Below are 15,762 nucleotides of genomic sequence, written 5' to 3'. Positions count from 1 at the left end.
TTGCTTTGCGGTTTGTTACAGCATTAGCAGGCAGTTGCTATAGTACCCCAGGTGTTGCTAGGGTGTTGCAAAGTGGTGTGGCACCCTCTGTGGTAGGCTGGGTGCTACTAGTGAATTTGTATCGTTGTGGCACAAGAGGTTGGAGTAAACAATTATTTGTTTACTCCATTCTTTCCTATGGGAACAGCTTCCGTGAAAAATCCACTGCTACGTGGAAACCGCATGTCTGATCAAAAAGCTGTATACAAGCCTGAACCACACAACCAGGCCGAACAATCTGAAGCTGAAACGGTGTTGGAAAGGTGCTGAGATCTCTTATGCAGTGGAAAAACACAATTGTAATTGTGTTTGTTTGGGTTTTTTTGCCTAGTTTGTGTAGCAGTTTGGACAGGCTTGAGGGATCTTCTCAAGGATGGAGAAAACAACAAAAAGGGCAACATACCAGCTTTTGGACTCAAAATATGCCACTTACTCTTAATCATGTGACTTATGTGCCAATATTATATATTTTTTAAGTATGTTTGAATGACAGCAAGATTCAGACTGATCAATTATTACATTTAACCTAAATTCAATGTTTACAGGATATACAGCATTATATTAGAAAGGCCTGTACATCTACTTATTCATGCATTTATTGAATCAGCTAACGTGAACGTCATGTAGCAGATACATGACGTTCACATCAATCACCAGATCAGGGAAGAGAACGTCATCTCAGGGCATCAGTATAGGTGCTAGACAGGCTGGTTTGAGTATTTCTACATTAGTCGCTCTCATCTGACAATAAAACTCTTTCTTTGTCGATGTGGTCAGCTGTACTCTATAGGCTTGAAGGTGTTCATTATGGAGCGGGGGCTTCTTTCTTGGACGGCAGCCTCAGCCACAGTTCCAAGACATCACTGAAAGCCCAACAGTTATATGTATGAAGCATCAAAATATATATTAGACCAAACAAGGCCTAAAGCAGGCACTGCTTTTCGTTATGTTCATGAAGAAACATGAGCCATGGAGGTGAAATGTCAAAATCAAAAAAATGATAATCAAACAAACAAAACAAACAAAAAGGCAGAAATTGGCATTGCAACAAAATCAAGGTCCTTGTTCGTTCCTTCCTTCCTTCCATTAGTGTACTCAGTTTAACCACAGGAGTGCAGTTAAGGTGTCCTGTTTCATTCGGCCTGTACTTCTGCCAGTCTCTCTCTGAATGGCCCAGTTCTTTATTCTCTTCTCTCTCGCTCTTTCTAAGGGCCGCATTCCGCAGGCAGGTCAACAATACACTGACTGTTCTGTACCAACATGTAAAAGAAGAGAGCCGAGGATGAACAGAGCTCACAGGCTGAGTGAAAGCTGAAAATTGGACTGGCATGTCAGAGACGCAGAGTTATGAAGTTATATGGCAGTTTATTGGTTGCTGAGGTCGGTCTGGAGAGAAAACAGGATTTTTGACGACATTCCATCAGTTTAATCAGGCTCACCAAAACAATGAGGGATGGCCATGCGGCCGGAGTGTTGTGTTGGTGGAAATAAGAACGCCCCTCTGGAACTGGGAGGCGCCTCCAGTGGCTTAGACGGTTTCACAAAGCCTTCTGTAATTTCAGTGCTAGTCCTCTTGTTCTTGGCAAACAATTTAAAGACGTGTGAAACACAAGATTATAACTCTCTTCATAGACAAATTAAAGGGTGTGTCTTCAGTAACATAACAACAACAGAGCTGTAGAGATGCAGAAAGTCTAAGTGATCAGAGGTTTGGTGCAAGTACTGCATGTTGTTTATCAGGGGAATGTTTGTTTTTCTGCAGTTTAAGGCTCCACCCTCATGAATCTAGACATTTTTGAAAATGTCTTCACCATTTCGGAAAATTTAAAAGACCCGAAAACATTCACATGAGCAGGCCAGCTCACCTTTGTGTAACGAAACAGTAAACCCTGTCATTAGACTGCAACAACCAGACTCAAGACACTGAAAACTTGCTTTTCAGAAATCTCCACCATAAAGAGCAAAAACCTGTTTTCAACAACCTCAACGGCAGTGTTTGTTCGTAGCGTTAAACAGCTGTTTGAATGCTAACCATTTAATGAACGACTCTGGAAATATTTTTTAAAAGACTCACATGACACTCTCTCACGTCTATAGACCAATTGTCCTTACTCACAAATGATTTTGCAAAGACTGAGAATCTTGCAGGGTCACGGTCTGCAACACTGCCACTAGATTACTATTGAGATTATGTCCCATTATGCTCCTGGACGAAATTTACAAGAGAAACTGTTTAACAACAGAGCAGAAACAGAAGCAGCTTTTGGACACAGCGGCCTTTGTGTGTGCAGTAGTTTGCCAACTTCACAATTTGCATGTGCCAAGACTAAATACGTGTGATAGCACAGTTGGTAGTATTCCAGGTCTAGAGTCCAGATCAGTATGAGTATCCCTAGAAATGCCACATCTGTCCATGACTTGCATAGCCAGATAGTCTGCATAGTATCATATTATCTGACACCTGCTGGCCTTCATAAGCAATCAGTCAAGAGGTAAAGCACTGACTAAGCTGTCGCTTTTTCAAGACCAAATCAAGAGTGCAGATAGATTTAACCCCCCCTCTTACGTTTCATCATTACAGCATGGCATCTAAGCATGTTAGCTTAAGGCATTTGCTTCTCTCAACTTCCAGGAAACCACTTTCTGAGGCAAACAGATGTGCTCTCACAACCTATAAAAAAACTTCCCCCTCTGTACTGAAGAACGCAGAGCCAGTACTCACCAACACACTGACCCGATTTCCACTGCTGTCAGGGTGCACTGAGTGCACATAAAGCAGCGGTCCCTGTCCTTACTGGAGAACGAGCTTTTGAACATTTATTTACCACATAACACCGTGAATTACGGCAATACAACCAAATAGGTTAGAACACACACACGCTTTAGTACCAGAGAACAGAAAAAAACAACAACAAAATACAAGAGGTCCTGCAGAACACGCAGAAATCTCAGGTAGATCAGGGAGGGAGTTAACAGCATGCCAGCTGCCGCAAATGCACAGGAAGGTCATAGTGTAGTTTGGCACAATCAGCAATACCTATTTTAACAGCGTTACACTTGTATCAAAAGCTACAACATATAGATATAAGGGCTTGAACCTACAGGGGAACTCATTTAAAGTGGTTGGTGTGAAATGCTCCAGTGTAAAGAAACTGTGCAGAGTCACAGAGTCAGATTTCTTAACAGTGGTGGGGATCGACCCAGACATCCAAAGCATTTAACGTCCCAAAAACTACCTCACTGAAACTTCTTACCTGAAAGAGGTACGACAATAACGCTGCCTGATGTCTGGGGCAAAGTTTTACCACAGTTTTCAGAGATGTCTTTAGCTTAAACTGTTGTTATTATTAATATTATTATTATTATTATTATTATTATTATTCCTTCCTAGCCTTAGAGGTACATGCAGGGTGCTCCAACGTAAAATAGTGCCCTAAGAAAACTATTTCCTCAAAATGTATCAGTGTTTTAATTTTATCAACATACATATAAAAACCTAAGGCACTCGTAGGTCCACTGGTGGTTTTGGATTTTAAATTAAATGCATATATTTGTATTGTTGACATTGTGACCCCTGGTTGAAATCACAGCCACTGTTAAGAAATCGGACTCTGTAAACTTCTGCATGAATCATTCAGAAATATGGAGGAAAATCAGGGGAACTGAAGGGACAGGGACTGCATGAGGCTGGTTTACAGCACACAGGTATGCTTTAGGAGGACTGTAGCAATTTTGGCTGACAGGTAAATATGGGCTGATGCATCTGTAAACAGTAATAGCTCCATATGATTACCAACATGATGACATGATGTGTGGTGATAAAAGCCTGTGATGAAACACCACCAATGCCAGATCACCACAAGCACCAGTAACATTTAGCTAGAAGGTGCTCTGAACTTTAACCTAAAAGCCTAATATCTTATGATCACACCGCAAACAATGATATCTAATAAAAGCAAACATAGTAATGCAGTCAACTAAATCTGCTCAGCTGCCTCACAGGGGTCAGAGTAAGTCTACGTGTTATTTCGTGTTCAGACAAATATATAAGCACCCTTCTAACCCACGACGTTGGCTAGCCGGTGGCCATAACTTTCTGTAGTATGGCTGTAAGAGCAGCATGTACTTGTAACATGAACACGTGCATTACACGGTCAGCTCTCGATTCAATCAGCTAAAGAAACCCCCTACAGACCCCTACAGAGGTTCTTCTGCCCTGAGGTCTAGGTGAAATGTGGTCTAAGGACTACACACGTTGTTTACACCCCCACAGAAAATGCTAGTGCTAGCCAGGCAACTGCACGCACTGTCAAGTTTGGACAATCTTAGGAAGTAGCACTAGGCACTATGATGACAACTCAGAGGTAAGAGTAAACCAGCTAGCAGCTCTTCTAACAGCCAGTCTGCACCGTTCAACCTCGTGTGATGGGAACAGTGTGCTACAGCACAACCTGCTTAGCTAGCTTTGCCTAAAATACACACACGTTTCAGCTGTAGCTATATTAAATGTACACCGATGACAGAAGGCTTACCTTTTTTTCTCCTCTCGCGAAAATTACGTGCCTGGAGTCGTATGCAGAGTCTCAATAACCGTCCGACCTAAGCAGCACAGACCCGGCCCCTGTGCGCAACTTTCTGTGAATAGCAAATGTACGCTAAAAGGGGGCTGACACGCCACTGTATAATCAGTAAAGCCTGCGCTCCGGTCCTCTACACCTCATATGACTGTTTACAATTCAAGGCAGCGTGCGTGCGACGGCACGGCCCAGTCTCCCACAGGATGCCAGGATATTTATTGTCGATGTTGATCCAAGGTATAAAACAGTACACGGAATGGGCCGAACTGCAGCAAACAGGCTAAAATCACCCTCTGTTGACTGTCTTTATACACTGACACGTTAGAGGCAACACAACCACACACAACTAGCTAGCTACTTTTCTTGAATTAGTAATCCACCCGTCTCTGTGCCACCTATCTATTGGTCAGTGACAGCGCCCAAAAGTCCCACCCACCCTTTAACACGCTTGTCATTGACCTAATTGGTTGAGTTCGAGATTAGAGCGACGCTATTGGTCCTCTCGTCTGTCACTCAAACGAGCTCTTCATATTAAACGTCACTGCGCCGTACGCTCTGCACGTCCTACTGGGAGGGCGGGACGAGCCATGCTAGATTAAATGTCGCTAGCTACATGCTATGCTAAACCTGAAATGGCTCCCTATTCCCTTTATAGTGCACTACGGAGGTTTCAAACTAGGCTAATGGCTTTAAACGAAAGTGTACTTGGTTTAGGAGTACATGTATAGGATTAGCTGATTGTGCTACAGCTAGCTAATTTATGGGTTAACTAGCTATACTACAGCAGGGTAACTACGATAGTTTATATATGTAGCTATATAGATTCATATACACACATTATAAATCAAGGCACAGCATATTTAAGAGATTAAGCCTCCTAGGATGTCTAAAATCCAGAGTTCAGATGTTTTTAAGTATTAAAAATACACTAATCAAGAACCATGCTCACCATTAGGCCATCATGCTTAGAGGAGTCATTTTGGTTCTATGCAAAAACAGTCCTGTATATCAAGAGAAGTAATACATTCAAGTCATCAATTATCATTTTTAAACACATAAAACAGTCTGGAATTGAAGAAAATTGGTAAAAAAAAAAAATAAATAATTCTATCCAGAATGGAACAATCCTTATGTATGAGGACTCCTATGAACACCGTATGCAGAGACTTTCAGTGCCTGTTCCTCACTGGTCATTTGCATGACTGAAAATTAACATAAATGCAATAACAAACTAAATTTGCAATATTCAAAATGAAAGAATATGAACAAATAAATACATAAATAAAACACAAGAGCCTTGATATAGAAACACAAGTCCCAGAAGTTTATTTAGCAAGAATAACAGTTCTGCAATGAAACGCATAACTTAACCTTCCCTAAATGACATTATGAGCAGAGAAAAAAAAGGAGGGGTGCCTTTCCAGAGATTTAGCCTAAAGTTGGACTAAACCGGAGATTCTTTAGTGGAATTCATGTTCAGTCCAATGTTAGGCTTATTTGCTCTCTGGTAAATCAGCCCTTAAGACGTTAAAATGACGTAAAAAAAATACATTCATAACAGTAGAAAAAAAAAAAGTTGGTATAGTGGATGCAACATTACAAGCGTTGTATGATTCTTCCTGCAGGTGCGGTCCTTGTAAGCTTCTCCGATGTGTACTTAACATCTACCACCAAGATCACATTTCCTTATTTCTGTCCTAAGTTTACTGCTAAGAACAGTGAGCAAGTGCTACAGTTTTTAACCTGGTGCAATGACAATAGGTGATGCTGTCAAAAGGCTGACATGAAGGTAAACGGCACACTTTTAAAGGCTAAAAGCTGACGCTGAAAAAGAAAGCTGACTCCATGCGGAAGTTTAATCGCATGTTACTACAGGTTAAATTAAGCCTACCAACCTGTTGTTTTTTCAGTCAGCCGTTAGTAGATATACCAGATAGTGGACATATGTACACTGCGCAAACATCTGCGCATGCAAATTTGGTCTGAATGCGTCAATCTTTAAAAGTCACCCAATTCCATTACACCGCTAGCATGGTAAAGATCCTTAAAGCAGCCCTCAGGAACCCCTGAGAGGCCAGATTTGAGCTTACTCTAGGTGTTGAAAACCTGGCCACTTTAATGAGCTCTTAAACAATCATCGTGGAACATAGAGAATGAACAGTCCTATCTGCAGACACAATACTGCACCATTCCTAAGCATCCAGAGACAGGATCCATGTTTCCAGCTTAACATACTCCTGTAATATCCTGCAGGAAGAACCATGAACATAAATCCAGAAAATGGTACACTGAATAAGCTACATGGCATGGGTGGACACAGTGCAGCATCAAAATGTAAGACCATACGTTGACATGAAAATTATTCTACATCTTCAGTACGAAACTTCACACCGCAAGCGCTCCGAACTACTAAATTCGGTCTGTAGAAAAACAGCTGGACAGCTGGGAAGTCCTCTCTGAAAAGACCCATTAAACCTCTCTAGTCTAGAACAGATGGATGGCGTATGCTTGGGACAGGACTAACAGGGCTTTTAAAAGAAACGTGGAAATACAGGCCTGTGTTCAGAACTAAAACCCCATCGTTAACGTCCGCCTCCCTCCACCTTAAGAAAGGGACAATTAAATAAGTAGTACAGTTCCTAGCAAACATTGGTCCCCTATTTTTTTTTTCCTCAACTACCCACTGCCAAACCATCCTCTACCTCACATTTCCATAACTTCCTCAGCGTCTGTTCTGGGTAGTTACTACAGACCCACACCCACACTAAACCGCAGCTATTAGACTAACAGTACGTGGACATTTTTGGACCTTCTTTTTTTGTCGTTAAAAGCCCCTGATATCCATGAATGGTTGTTCACCATACAGTTCTAAGACCACTGAGCAGAGGTTGCATGAGAAACATGCAATTAAAGGAAGAGCTAGCAAGTTAGAAAAAGAGGCAAGCAGAGAAGCACAGAAACATGCCAAATGAAATAAAGCATGCATTGCTCTTTGCCATATAGTATGTTATATAATCTTTAAAATATTGATACATGTATAACATTGTCATCACCATATGTACGCTTCATAACTTAGTGTATATGTTAATATTTTTTCCCTTGAAAATCAATAATAATAATAATCATAATAAAATGGGTGTGAAGACAAGGAAAATGAGTTGACAATTTAAGGTTTTATATAAAAAAAAATTAAAAAAAAACAAAACAAAAAAAAACAGGCAAAGCAGAAGAAAGCTCAAATGAAGGAAAGAGGAAAGGGAAGAAGAGACCTAACTAATGGTAAGCAGTAGGAGAATGGTTGAGAATGCTTGTTGAACACTGACAGTGAGAGTGCTGCCCACTGTTTGGTCTGCTGTAGTCCTTTGGATTTCCAAGTTTACTTTGCAGTCATCATTTGGACGAACTCTGAAAACAAGAGAAATGAATGAGTCAACTTCTGTTCTGCTGTGTTCAGGCCTGACATGATAAAGCACTGCCCTTAGTCCATATATGGCCGAGACAGTTGTCAGAACTCAGATCGCAAGTTACTTAATATAAAGGATATCCTGTGGCCATCCTTTAATTGGAAAACTACAAAATCTACACGGACACATCCAAAAACTAACCTTCATAGTTGACCTGGCCATCACCATCGATATCTGCCTCTCGGATCATCTCATCGACCTCCTCATCAGTCAGCTTTTCGCCAAGGTTTGTCATGACATGACGCAGCTCAGCAGCACTTATGTAGCCATTACCATCCTGTACATTAATAAGTCAGTCAATCACTGGCTAAGGCAAATACATCCTGATCATCACAAAGCGCAAATACTTATTATTGTACTGAAACACAAAAATGAATACATACAACATGACCATGAACCCAAAAACTCTTCTTTACCTTGTCAAAAACTCTGAAGGCTTCTCTAATTTCCTCCTCGCTGTCCGTGTCCTTCATCTTCCTTGCCATCATGGTGAGAAACTCAGGGAAATCAATCGTCCCATTACCTTGGGACAAATTAAAACAATTAATTCCAATGCGCATTAGCACACTCCTAATGGCTCAAGCAATTGAGCTCATTTGCGTACATAAACCTTCCCTCACCATCAGCGTCAACTTCATTGATCATGTCCTGAAGCTCTGCCTCTGTAGGGTTCTGCCCCAAAGACCGCATAACTGTCCCCAACTCTTTGGTGGTAATGGTGCCATCGCCATCTTTATCGAAAAGCGAGAATGCCTCCTTGAATTCTAAAAATACAGACAGGAAGATTTGGTAAATCAATCACGTATGATGAAACGGTGGAATAACAAACGATCAAAATCTCGCTTCAACATGTTTAATTACCAGCAATTTGCTCCTCGGTTAGCTGATCAGCCTGTTGACAGAAAATAAATGTTAAATGTCTTCAGTTCATGCTTTAAGAAATGTATAGGAAACTGTAGCTAGCTAATTCCCCAAGTTGCACCTGACTATTTTGCAGTACTTTAACTGCTTTCCTTTGAGAAGCCCAAGTTAGATTCACTGTGTCACCAGCCTCAGAAATGGATGGGGAAATCCTGAGTGCTCCACTGGGCTCTATTGGTGAGGTGAGGTGATGTACTGTACTAATAAGTAGCTAACGACAGCTACATCCCAGTGACAGATGACTGCTACATTCATTGTGGCTCATTTGTGATCGGTCTGCTCGATCAAATTAGATGCAGCTGTCAGTCACTCCTGATCAACTGCAGGTTAACTGCTGCATCGGCCGTACTGCGTTAGGCCTGCAAGTCATCCACAATCTAACCAGCGTGATTTCACCCAACAAGTGAACATCCATCGACTTTCCATCGAAAAGCATACAATTAAACGGCTACATAGAGTTTTAGCTGCATAGCGTATATTAAGGAGCCGTGTTAGTAGGTAGCTAGCTAGGTAGCACTAGGCATCTCACTGACGTTACTTAGCCACTTGGCTAACTAGCTGTAGACGCACCAGTCAATTCAATTGTTAGCTAGCTAGTGCTAGCTATCTGGCTAACTCATTCACCGCGCATCGTCATATTTTCAGCGGCATATAATGGTTACAAAGTTACGGTTAAACCTTTAATAACAGACTTACCATCGTTATTATTGGAGGTTAAGGGGTTTGCTGTATTTCTACGTAGATAAATTAGGCAGATCGCTACTGTCTTCGTCTCCAGTCGTCCGTTTGTCACCTCGCTCTTCCCGCAGCTAAGCGGCTGTGCGCCCAAATTTCCAGATCACTACGCGAAGGTTCTTCGGTCAAAAGCGGGACGTCGCACTCCCTAACAACCAAGCCGTCTCCACGGTCTCCTTGCGCCGAAGCCTTACGACAACGAAGCAAATCCCAAACAGACCGAGGTCGACCCGCTGCCTCTTTTTGCGTAAAACGCAGCTATGGTCCTTCGCTCTTTCTGTTTGTGTCAAACTGCTCTAACTCCACAGCCTGTGCTTGCGAGGTGTGCCTCCAAGTTTGAATGGATCGGTCAGGGGGTTTGTAGCAGAGCGATGGCGCGAGTCAGCTGACCTGAACGGGATTACGGGATTGGTTTTCATCCACCTGCAATGCGTCAGGGAGTCCTCACAGGGAGGAGGGAGCGCGGCGGACTCTTAAAGAGACAGGTAGGAGCCGAGAGGGGCGACGTCGAAGGGTTGTGTCTGAATCCTTTAATACTCATAATACGTGTGTTAGGCAGGTCCAGCCATTATCCAAGTGGTACTGGTGGAAAAATAGACCCCGATCTTGTTCTGTGGCGTTGTACAACATGTTGAGGTGTGTGTTTACTGGACTGCAGAGACTGTCCCTTATAGAAATCGTTGCTTTTAATAAAGGTGTTAAGTGTGGTTTTTGTGGGGTCAGGTTTTAGGATTTTCTTGCATCAAATTCAGCTCCGCAATCTCCCTTTACTGCCCCATAGTCACTGCTGTGTGAGGACAGATTGGACCTTAAATGTGATCTGCACCAGTTCAGACACAGATACTTCCCAAGTGGAAGTTACTTTCATGAGTATTAGGTGCTGGTATGGGATGAGTATTGCACACTCTTGATCACCAGCCATACATCACAAGTGCACTTTATAGGTATAGTATCCCTTCTATATGGGGCAGAATGCTCTTCAGCCACACAAGGCCAAGCCCTTAATTAAATGAACTTATGCAGGTTTGAATGATCTTTAGGTGCAAGTCATCGTTCAGCATGTTCCTTTTCTGCCAATCTACCCAGGCAGCTACTTGTAGGTTTGCAGTGCCGCACGTCTGTGCTGGATTAATATTTTATAAGTATTAAAATAGCCAGGTGAGACCGAGCACTCCCAATGCATAATGAATTGTTCTAAATAAAGATCCCCAGTGACACTGTATAGCCATCCGGTATACCTGCATGGAAGATCACTGTCTTGCTTGAAAGAGCCTTTAATGATTCTTCCATGTCTCAGTTACATATTATACAAGAGGAAACCCCATTTGAACAACAGCCAAAGAAACGACACAAGACAGCACTCCTGAATTCTCTTTCGTGTTTATTTTATGCCCCCCGCCCATGTTTCTTTTGACCAGGGCTTGTGTTGAGGGACTACTTTCATGCAATACTTTTCCAAACTTTTGCATAAATCACAAAAAATGCTTTCAATGGAATGTGTTTCTAGTCACAGCAATACAATAAGAAAAGGACATTGACCTACTTTCTTTTTTTTTTTTTTAAGTACACATTTGCATACACTTTACTTGCGTGTTTCAAAATCAAACTGATAAATTGATAAAATCAACTGTGCATGTTTCAGTACATTTGGACCACATCCATCAAGGGGAAAAACAGTAACAGAATGCCCAACAAGCAACATTTTTCTACCTCACATCAAAGTGAGGACCCTCTTTTTATGCAGTGTAAGGGAATTTAAGCACAACAGCCTCTTGTGGCCCCACCTCCAGCTGTGCCAGGTTAAGAGTGGTGTCAAGGGCCAGCTGTTTTGCAGCAGTAGTGATGACGACGGTGGCTTTCTCAGGAAGCTCACTGTGAGACAGCTGTAGAGTGACGGACTCACTAGGGTGCCAGTTCAAAGCAACTATGTAGCGCTCACTCTGATCCCACCTGCGCATGTAGGCCATTGCATTACTGGAGCTGTTCAGAAGTAAATATTCTCCATGCATGAGCGAGCGTTCCTTCCCCTTAAGCTCGCTCACTGACTTGAAGAATGAATGAAGAGACGTCCGCTGTGCCTTCTCTTCCTGCAAGAAAGATAAAGCAAAGCATGGTCAGTGCTTTCTGTTCTGCGTTGGGCTAGGGAGTAGTTTGAGAGGAAGGAAACTGTATGTACCTTTTCAGTGTCATTCAGTGCTTCTAACCACAGCATCTTTGGGTACACATTACCCTAAAAAAAAAAAAGAAAAGAGGGAAGATTAGTACCTTTCAAGACGACCAGCCTTAACCCTCTCAAATCATACCACTTGTACCCTCTTACCTCACTATCTTCTAGCCCGATTTCATCTCCATAGTTAAACACAGCTGTACCAGGCAATGTCAGCAGCAGCAGCTGGCTCAGCTTCACACGTGCAGACTTTACTATGGAAGCCAAGTGACCCCGGACACGGTCCCCAATGTTCCAGGTTATGTGGTTGCCCTGGGCAGAGTAGAGGCGTTCCACAACCTCTGTGGTCTCCTGTACGGAATCAAGTTTCAGGATCCCAGAAAGGAGCAGATCCACACCAGTCTTGTTCAACTGTCTGCTCACATCAGCAACAGATGAAGACTTGGTAACTCCAATTAGAGCCCTTTAACAAGAGAGGATCATGGTCAGTTACATGAGATCACTAAACAAAAGAGAATGCAGTTCCTTTTAATAAAACACCTGCAACGTAAGCTTTGTACCACTAGATGGCACCCAACCCATTTCCACAACTCATTCCACAAGATGGCTTCTAAACTCACTCGTTCTGATTGGCCCATACAGAAGCACCGAACCCCTTGGTCAGAGATCTACTCACACAGCAGAGATGCAACACACCTGATCTACCTCAATATAAACTATACGATTTCCAGGAGCAGAGCAAAGCAGCACGGGTCCATCCATACTCTCATGAAGTGTAATGATCAGTGATTAAGGACACCCATGTGGAAGCTATGGTGATGAATCACTGGTTCTGCACTTACTTTTTCTTCTCATCTTGAGTGTGATTCTTGACAGTTTCTCTAATGGTAGTCCAAAAGGAGTCCATAGCGGCAATATGCTCCACACCATGAAGGAGGATTCCATCCACACCTTCACCCAGCCAATAATTAGTGGCAGACTAGAAGAGACAAGACCAGTATTAGCAAACAATATTCCTACAAACTGAATAAAGTTGATTCAGTCAATTCATAATAAACAAGTGGGGAAAAAAATTAAATAAATAGATAAATAATAAATATAGATAAATATAAATAAATAGCCATACCACGACTTTGTCTGCCACTTGCCCGAAGCTACTATTGGAGAACCAGGGGTTTGATCCTTTATAGTTAGGGGTCAGATCCAAGACCACAGAAATACCTGGAGAAAGACAAAAATGTACATTACATTTACTAAGTAATGTAAAACCTTTACAGTTAAATGTACAGTTAATACACCTATACAAGCCACTGAAGTTCATCAAACAAGTACTACAGGTCCAAAGAACAGTCTAGAAGACTCACTCTTCTTGTGTGCTTCTGCAAGAACTTTAATCAGCTGTTCCAGCGTGCCAGAATCGGAGCTGATCTCCTGCAAATTCAGGTCTTGAGGCTTGTCAGGGATTGAGGCATGGATGGGGCCTATAACCAGACCCTTCACCTTCAGTTTGTTCACATAGTCAAGCTTCTTCTCCAAACCTGGGTGGAAAACAGCAGTGCATAACTGAAGTTAGTCTCCAATTTACACAGAGGTGTATGTAACATGTATTATAGACATTTAAACAACAATAAATGTAAGTGTTTGGCACAACTGATCATAGGCTGAGTTAGCAGTGAAAACAAGGCAAAAGTAAAGAATTTTCGTGCTTTAGCAGCACAGTGGCATATTCATGAAGACCAGTAGAGTGGGTAAACATGTTCAAGTGCACTGAACATCATCTAATACCACAATAATATGGACAAGACCCCACTTTCCAGAAGCCCCCTGCCCCCCCCCCCCATCAATAATAATAATTATAATAATAATAATAATAATAATAATAATAATAATAATAATTTGTTCCCTTACCTTTAAGGCTAGAATCACCCGTGAAGGATTCAACATCTCCAATCTGGTACAGGGGGCCATAATCCCACCAGTTCATCTCAGGAAGGGGTTTGCATCGGGGTGCCTGGACAATGATGACGATGGCACCTGCCAGCATCCCAATCCAGCCGAGCCAGAAGAGAATGAGCAGCGCCCATCTGACTTTAATCCACCTAGCGAAGCAAACATTTTCCAAATGATGAACACAGAACTGAACCCAGTCTCAAGATTTAGCAGGACTTAATAAAACACAAATAACACAAATAAATAAATACATGAAGAGCCACCATACCCTGGAGTTCCAGCAACTCTGAGAAGCTCCTCTTTAGACAGACCAGTAAACTTGGATTCTTTCTCATCAGGAATTTTCACCTTCACACTGCCATTTTTCTCAGTGACAGGAGAGTTGGCGTCACCATTTCCAGTATCGCCTCCAGTCATGGGCTGCTTCTCCGGATCGACCTCGTTGAGCTCCACATCCTTCATGTCCACTTCGGCGTCTTGGGTCATCTTGGCGGATTTTGCAGGCTACAGCTGTTTCACTTCCACCTGAAAAAGACAGTGGAGAGCACAATGTGACCTGTGACTGTGAGGAACTGGGAGGCGGCCACGCGCCAACCCCTTGAAGACTCGCTGTAATAGCGTGCGTTGTTGCATCAGCGAAACATCAGGCGGCTTTCCGCGGCTCGTTCGTCATCATGTCGACGAACAAAGGCGGCACTTATTCAAGCAGACCAGAGCTTTTAAACCCGCCAATAAGTCAAGCCAACTAAGAGTTAAGACCCAAATCTAGGACGACATAATCCTGTATAGACCGGTATTCAGCTCGTGATGTAGCCGATGCCTTCACAACAAACTAGCCTAGCCTAAACCCCAGTCCGAAGCCAGGGAATGCGCTAACTCGCTAGATTTAACACTAATAAGTATTTTATACTTTCAATAACGTTAATTCGGGGTTTTATTAGGAACCCGAGCTTAATCGTTAATTCCCCAATCATCCACCACATACGGGAAACTGCGCTGACATCAATACAGTCGCCTACTCGAAACCCCGGATTACTCCGGTACCGACTGAGACTTTAACGACTAAAAACGTGAAATTTCAACGTTTTAACTTGTTAGTTACTTTTACACAGACACAAATAAACGAGTAAAACAAAATTACAGCCGTTTTAAACAGGCGTCTTAAAGCGTATATCACATGTAGCTATCTCCTCTGTGTCACTCACAGGTCAATAAAGGCGTTATTCTATAAACTACTGAATTAAGGCTTTACTCTTAAAATATAATAATAATAATGATCATCTTAAAAGACTATTACCTTCAACAGATACCAAAAAGTGTTAAACACAGGCCTCGTTCCGTAGGATTTTCACTGTGTCTCGTGTCTCTCTGCTCTCCCAGAGGATGCTGAGTCTTTATACAGACGTCATGACCCTGCGCTTCCAGGCGCCGCCCACATTTAAGGTGGCGCAACCGACTACAGTCCCAGTAAGAGACAACTGCTAAATCAAACGTTTTCTAGGTTGAGGTTTCGGTTAGTGGGTTTTAATATATGAAAATGACCCAATTTTATAGAGTACGACCCCATTTCACACCTGCTATTTACGCTAAACGTTGAGCTAATTCTTAAAGCCTGAGTTTATACAGTACGACCTCCAACCCCCACCAGGCTCGGTTTAAGCAGAGAGTAGTTTCAGGGAATCTTGATGTAGTAATATTTTCTGGGGAAAAAATAAAACTAGGGATAAATATTTTTTTATTTATTACACCTTTTTGGTAAATACGAAAAAAAATACGTATGGTTAATAAATGTTACGTGTGATCTCGGCCACCATTACGCCTACATTGCTAGATTCACTTCCCAAAACCGATGGAAAAACAATGGAAATACGTGTTTTTCTGACTCAGTAAGCAGAAAACACCAGTCCAC

General features: G+C 42.3%; 3 protein-coding genes across 4 annotated transcripts in view; all 3 read right to left on the bottom strand.

The window, feature by feature from the left end:
* Nucleotides 1-4,985, bottom strand: part of pcxa (pyruvate carboxylase a) — a 188,635-nt gene extending 183,650 nt beyond the window's left edge. The window contains exon 1 of one of the 2 annotated variants that reach the window (XM_072661594.1): nucleotides 4,572-4,985. The gene's annotated coding sequence lies outside the window, so the exon portion shown is untranslated. Of the gene's footprint in view, nucleotides 1-1,478; nucleotides 1,627-4,571 lie in introns of those variants that run through there. The other variant, XM_072661595.1, reaches the window with a different exon arrangement.
* A 934-nt stretch (nucleotides 4,986-5,919) lies between these two features.
* On the bottom strand, nucleotides 5,920-10,096 carry calm3b (calmodulin 3b (phosphorylase kinase, delta)). The gene is made up of 6 exons (XM_072661610.1): nucleotides 9,698-10,096; nucleotides 8,942-8,972; nucleotides 8,701-8,844; nucleotides 8,497-8,603; nucleotides 8,222-8,357; nucleotides 5,920-8,021 (listed from the first exon to the last, which is right to left on the bottom strand). The coding sequence occupies exons 1-6, from the start codon at nucleotides 9,698-9,700 to the stop codon at nucleotides 7,993-7,995; spliced, it is 450 nt and encodes a 149-aa protein (XP_072517711.1). The 5' UTR covers nucleotides 9,701-10,096; the 3' UTR covers nucleotides 5,920-7,992.
* Nucleotides 10,097-11,100: 1,004 nt separating this feature from the next.
* slc3a2b (solute carrier family 3 member 2b) lies at nucleotides 11,101-15,259 on the bottom strand. The gene is made up of 9 exons (XM_072662357.1): nucleotides 15,151-15,259; nucleotides 14,122-14,378; nucleotides 13,812-14,002; nucleotides 13,268-13,441; nucleotides 13,030-13,124; nucleotides 12,746-12,882; nucleotides 12,057-12,366; nucleotides 11,913-11,966; nucleotides 11,101-11,823 (listed from the first exon to the last, which is right to left on the bottom strand). The coding sequence occupies exons 2-9, from the start codon at nucleotides 14,337-14,339 to the stop codon at nucleotides 11,473-11,475; spliced, it is 1,530 nt and encodes a 509-aa protein (XP_072518458.1). The 5' UTR covers nucleotides 14,340-14,378; nucleotides 15,151-15,259; the 3' UTR covers nucleotides 11,101-11,472.
* Between the last annotated feature and the right edge of the window lie 503 nt (nucleotides 15,260-15,762).

Source organism: Salminus brasiliensis, chromosome 18 (assembly GCF_030463535.1).
Source record: "Salminus brasiliensis chromosome 18, fSalBra1.hap2, whole genome shotgun sequence".
In the NCBI taxonomy this organism is placed as follows: domain Eukaryota; kingdom Metazoa; phylum Chordata; class Actinopteri; order Characiformes; family Bryconidae; genus Salminus; species Salminus brasiliensis.
This window is presented reverse-complemented; position numbering and strand designations above follow the sequence as displayed.

Coding starts and splice junctions, on each gene's coding strand:
- slc3a2b (XM_072662357.1), bottom strand. CDS start 14,339: ATGACCCAAGACGCCGAAGTGGACATGAAGGATGTGGAGCTCAACGAG. Junction 12,883..13,029: donor AAGTGGCAGACAAAGTCGTG/GTATGGCTATTT, acceptor TGTCTCTTCTAG/TCTGCCACTAATTATTGGCT. Junction 12,367..12,745: donor ACTCAAGATGAGAAGAAAAA/GTAAGTGCAGAA, acceptor CTCTTGTTAAAG/GGCTCTAATTGGAGTTACCA.
- calm3b (XM_072661610.1), bottom strand. Junction 8,845..8,941: donor AACCGAGGAGCAAATTGCTG/GTAATTAAACAT, acceptor CTGTATTTTTAG/AATTCAAGGAGGCATTCTCG. Junction 8,358..8,496: donor CCTTCAGAGTTTTTGACAAG/GTAAAGAAGAGT, acceptor ATTAATGTACAG/GATGGTAATGGCTACATAAG.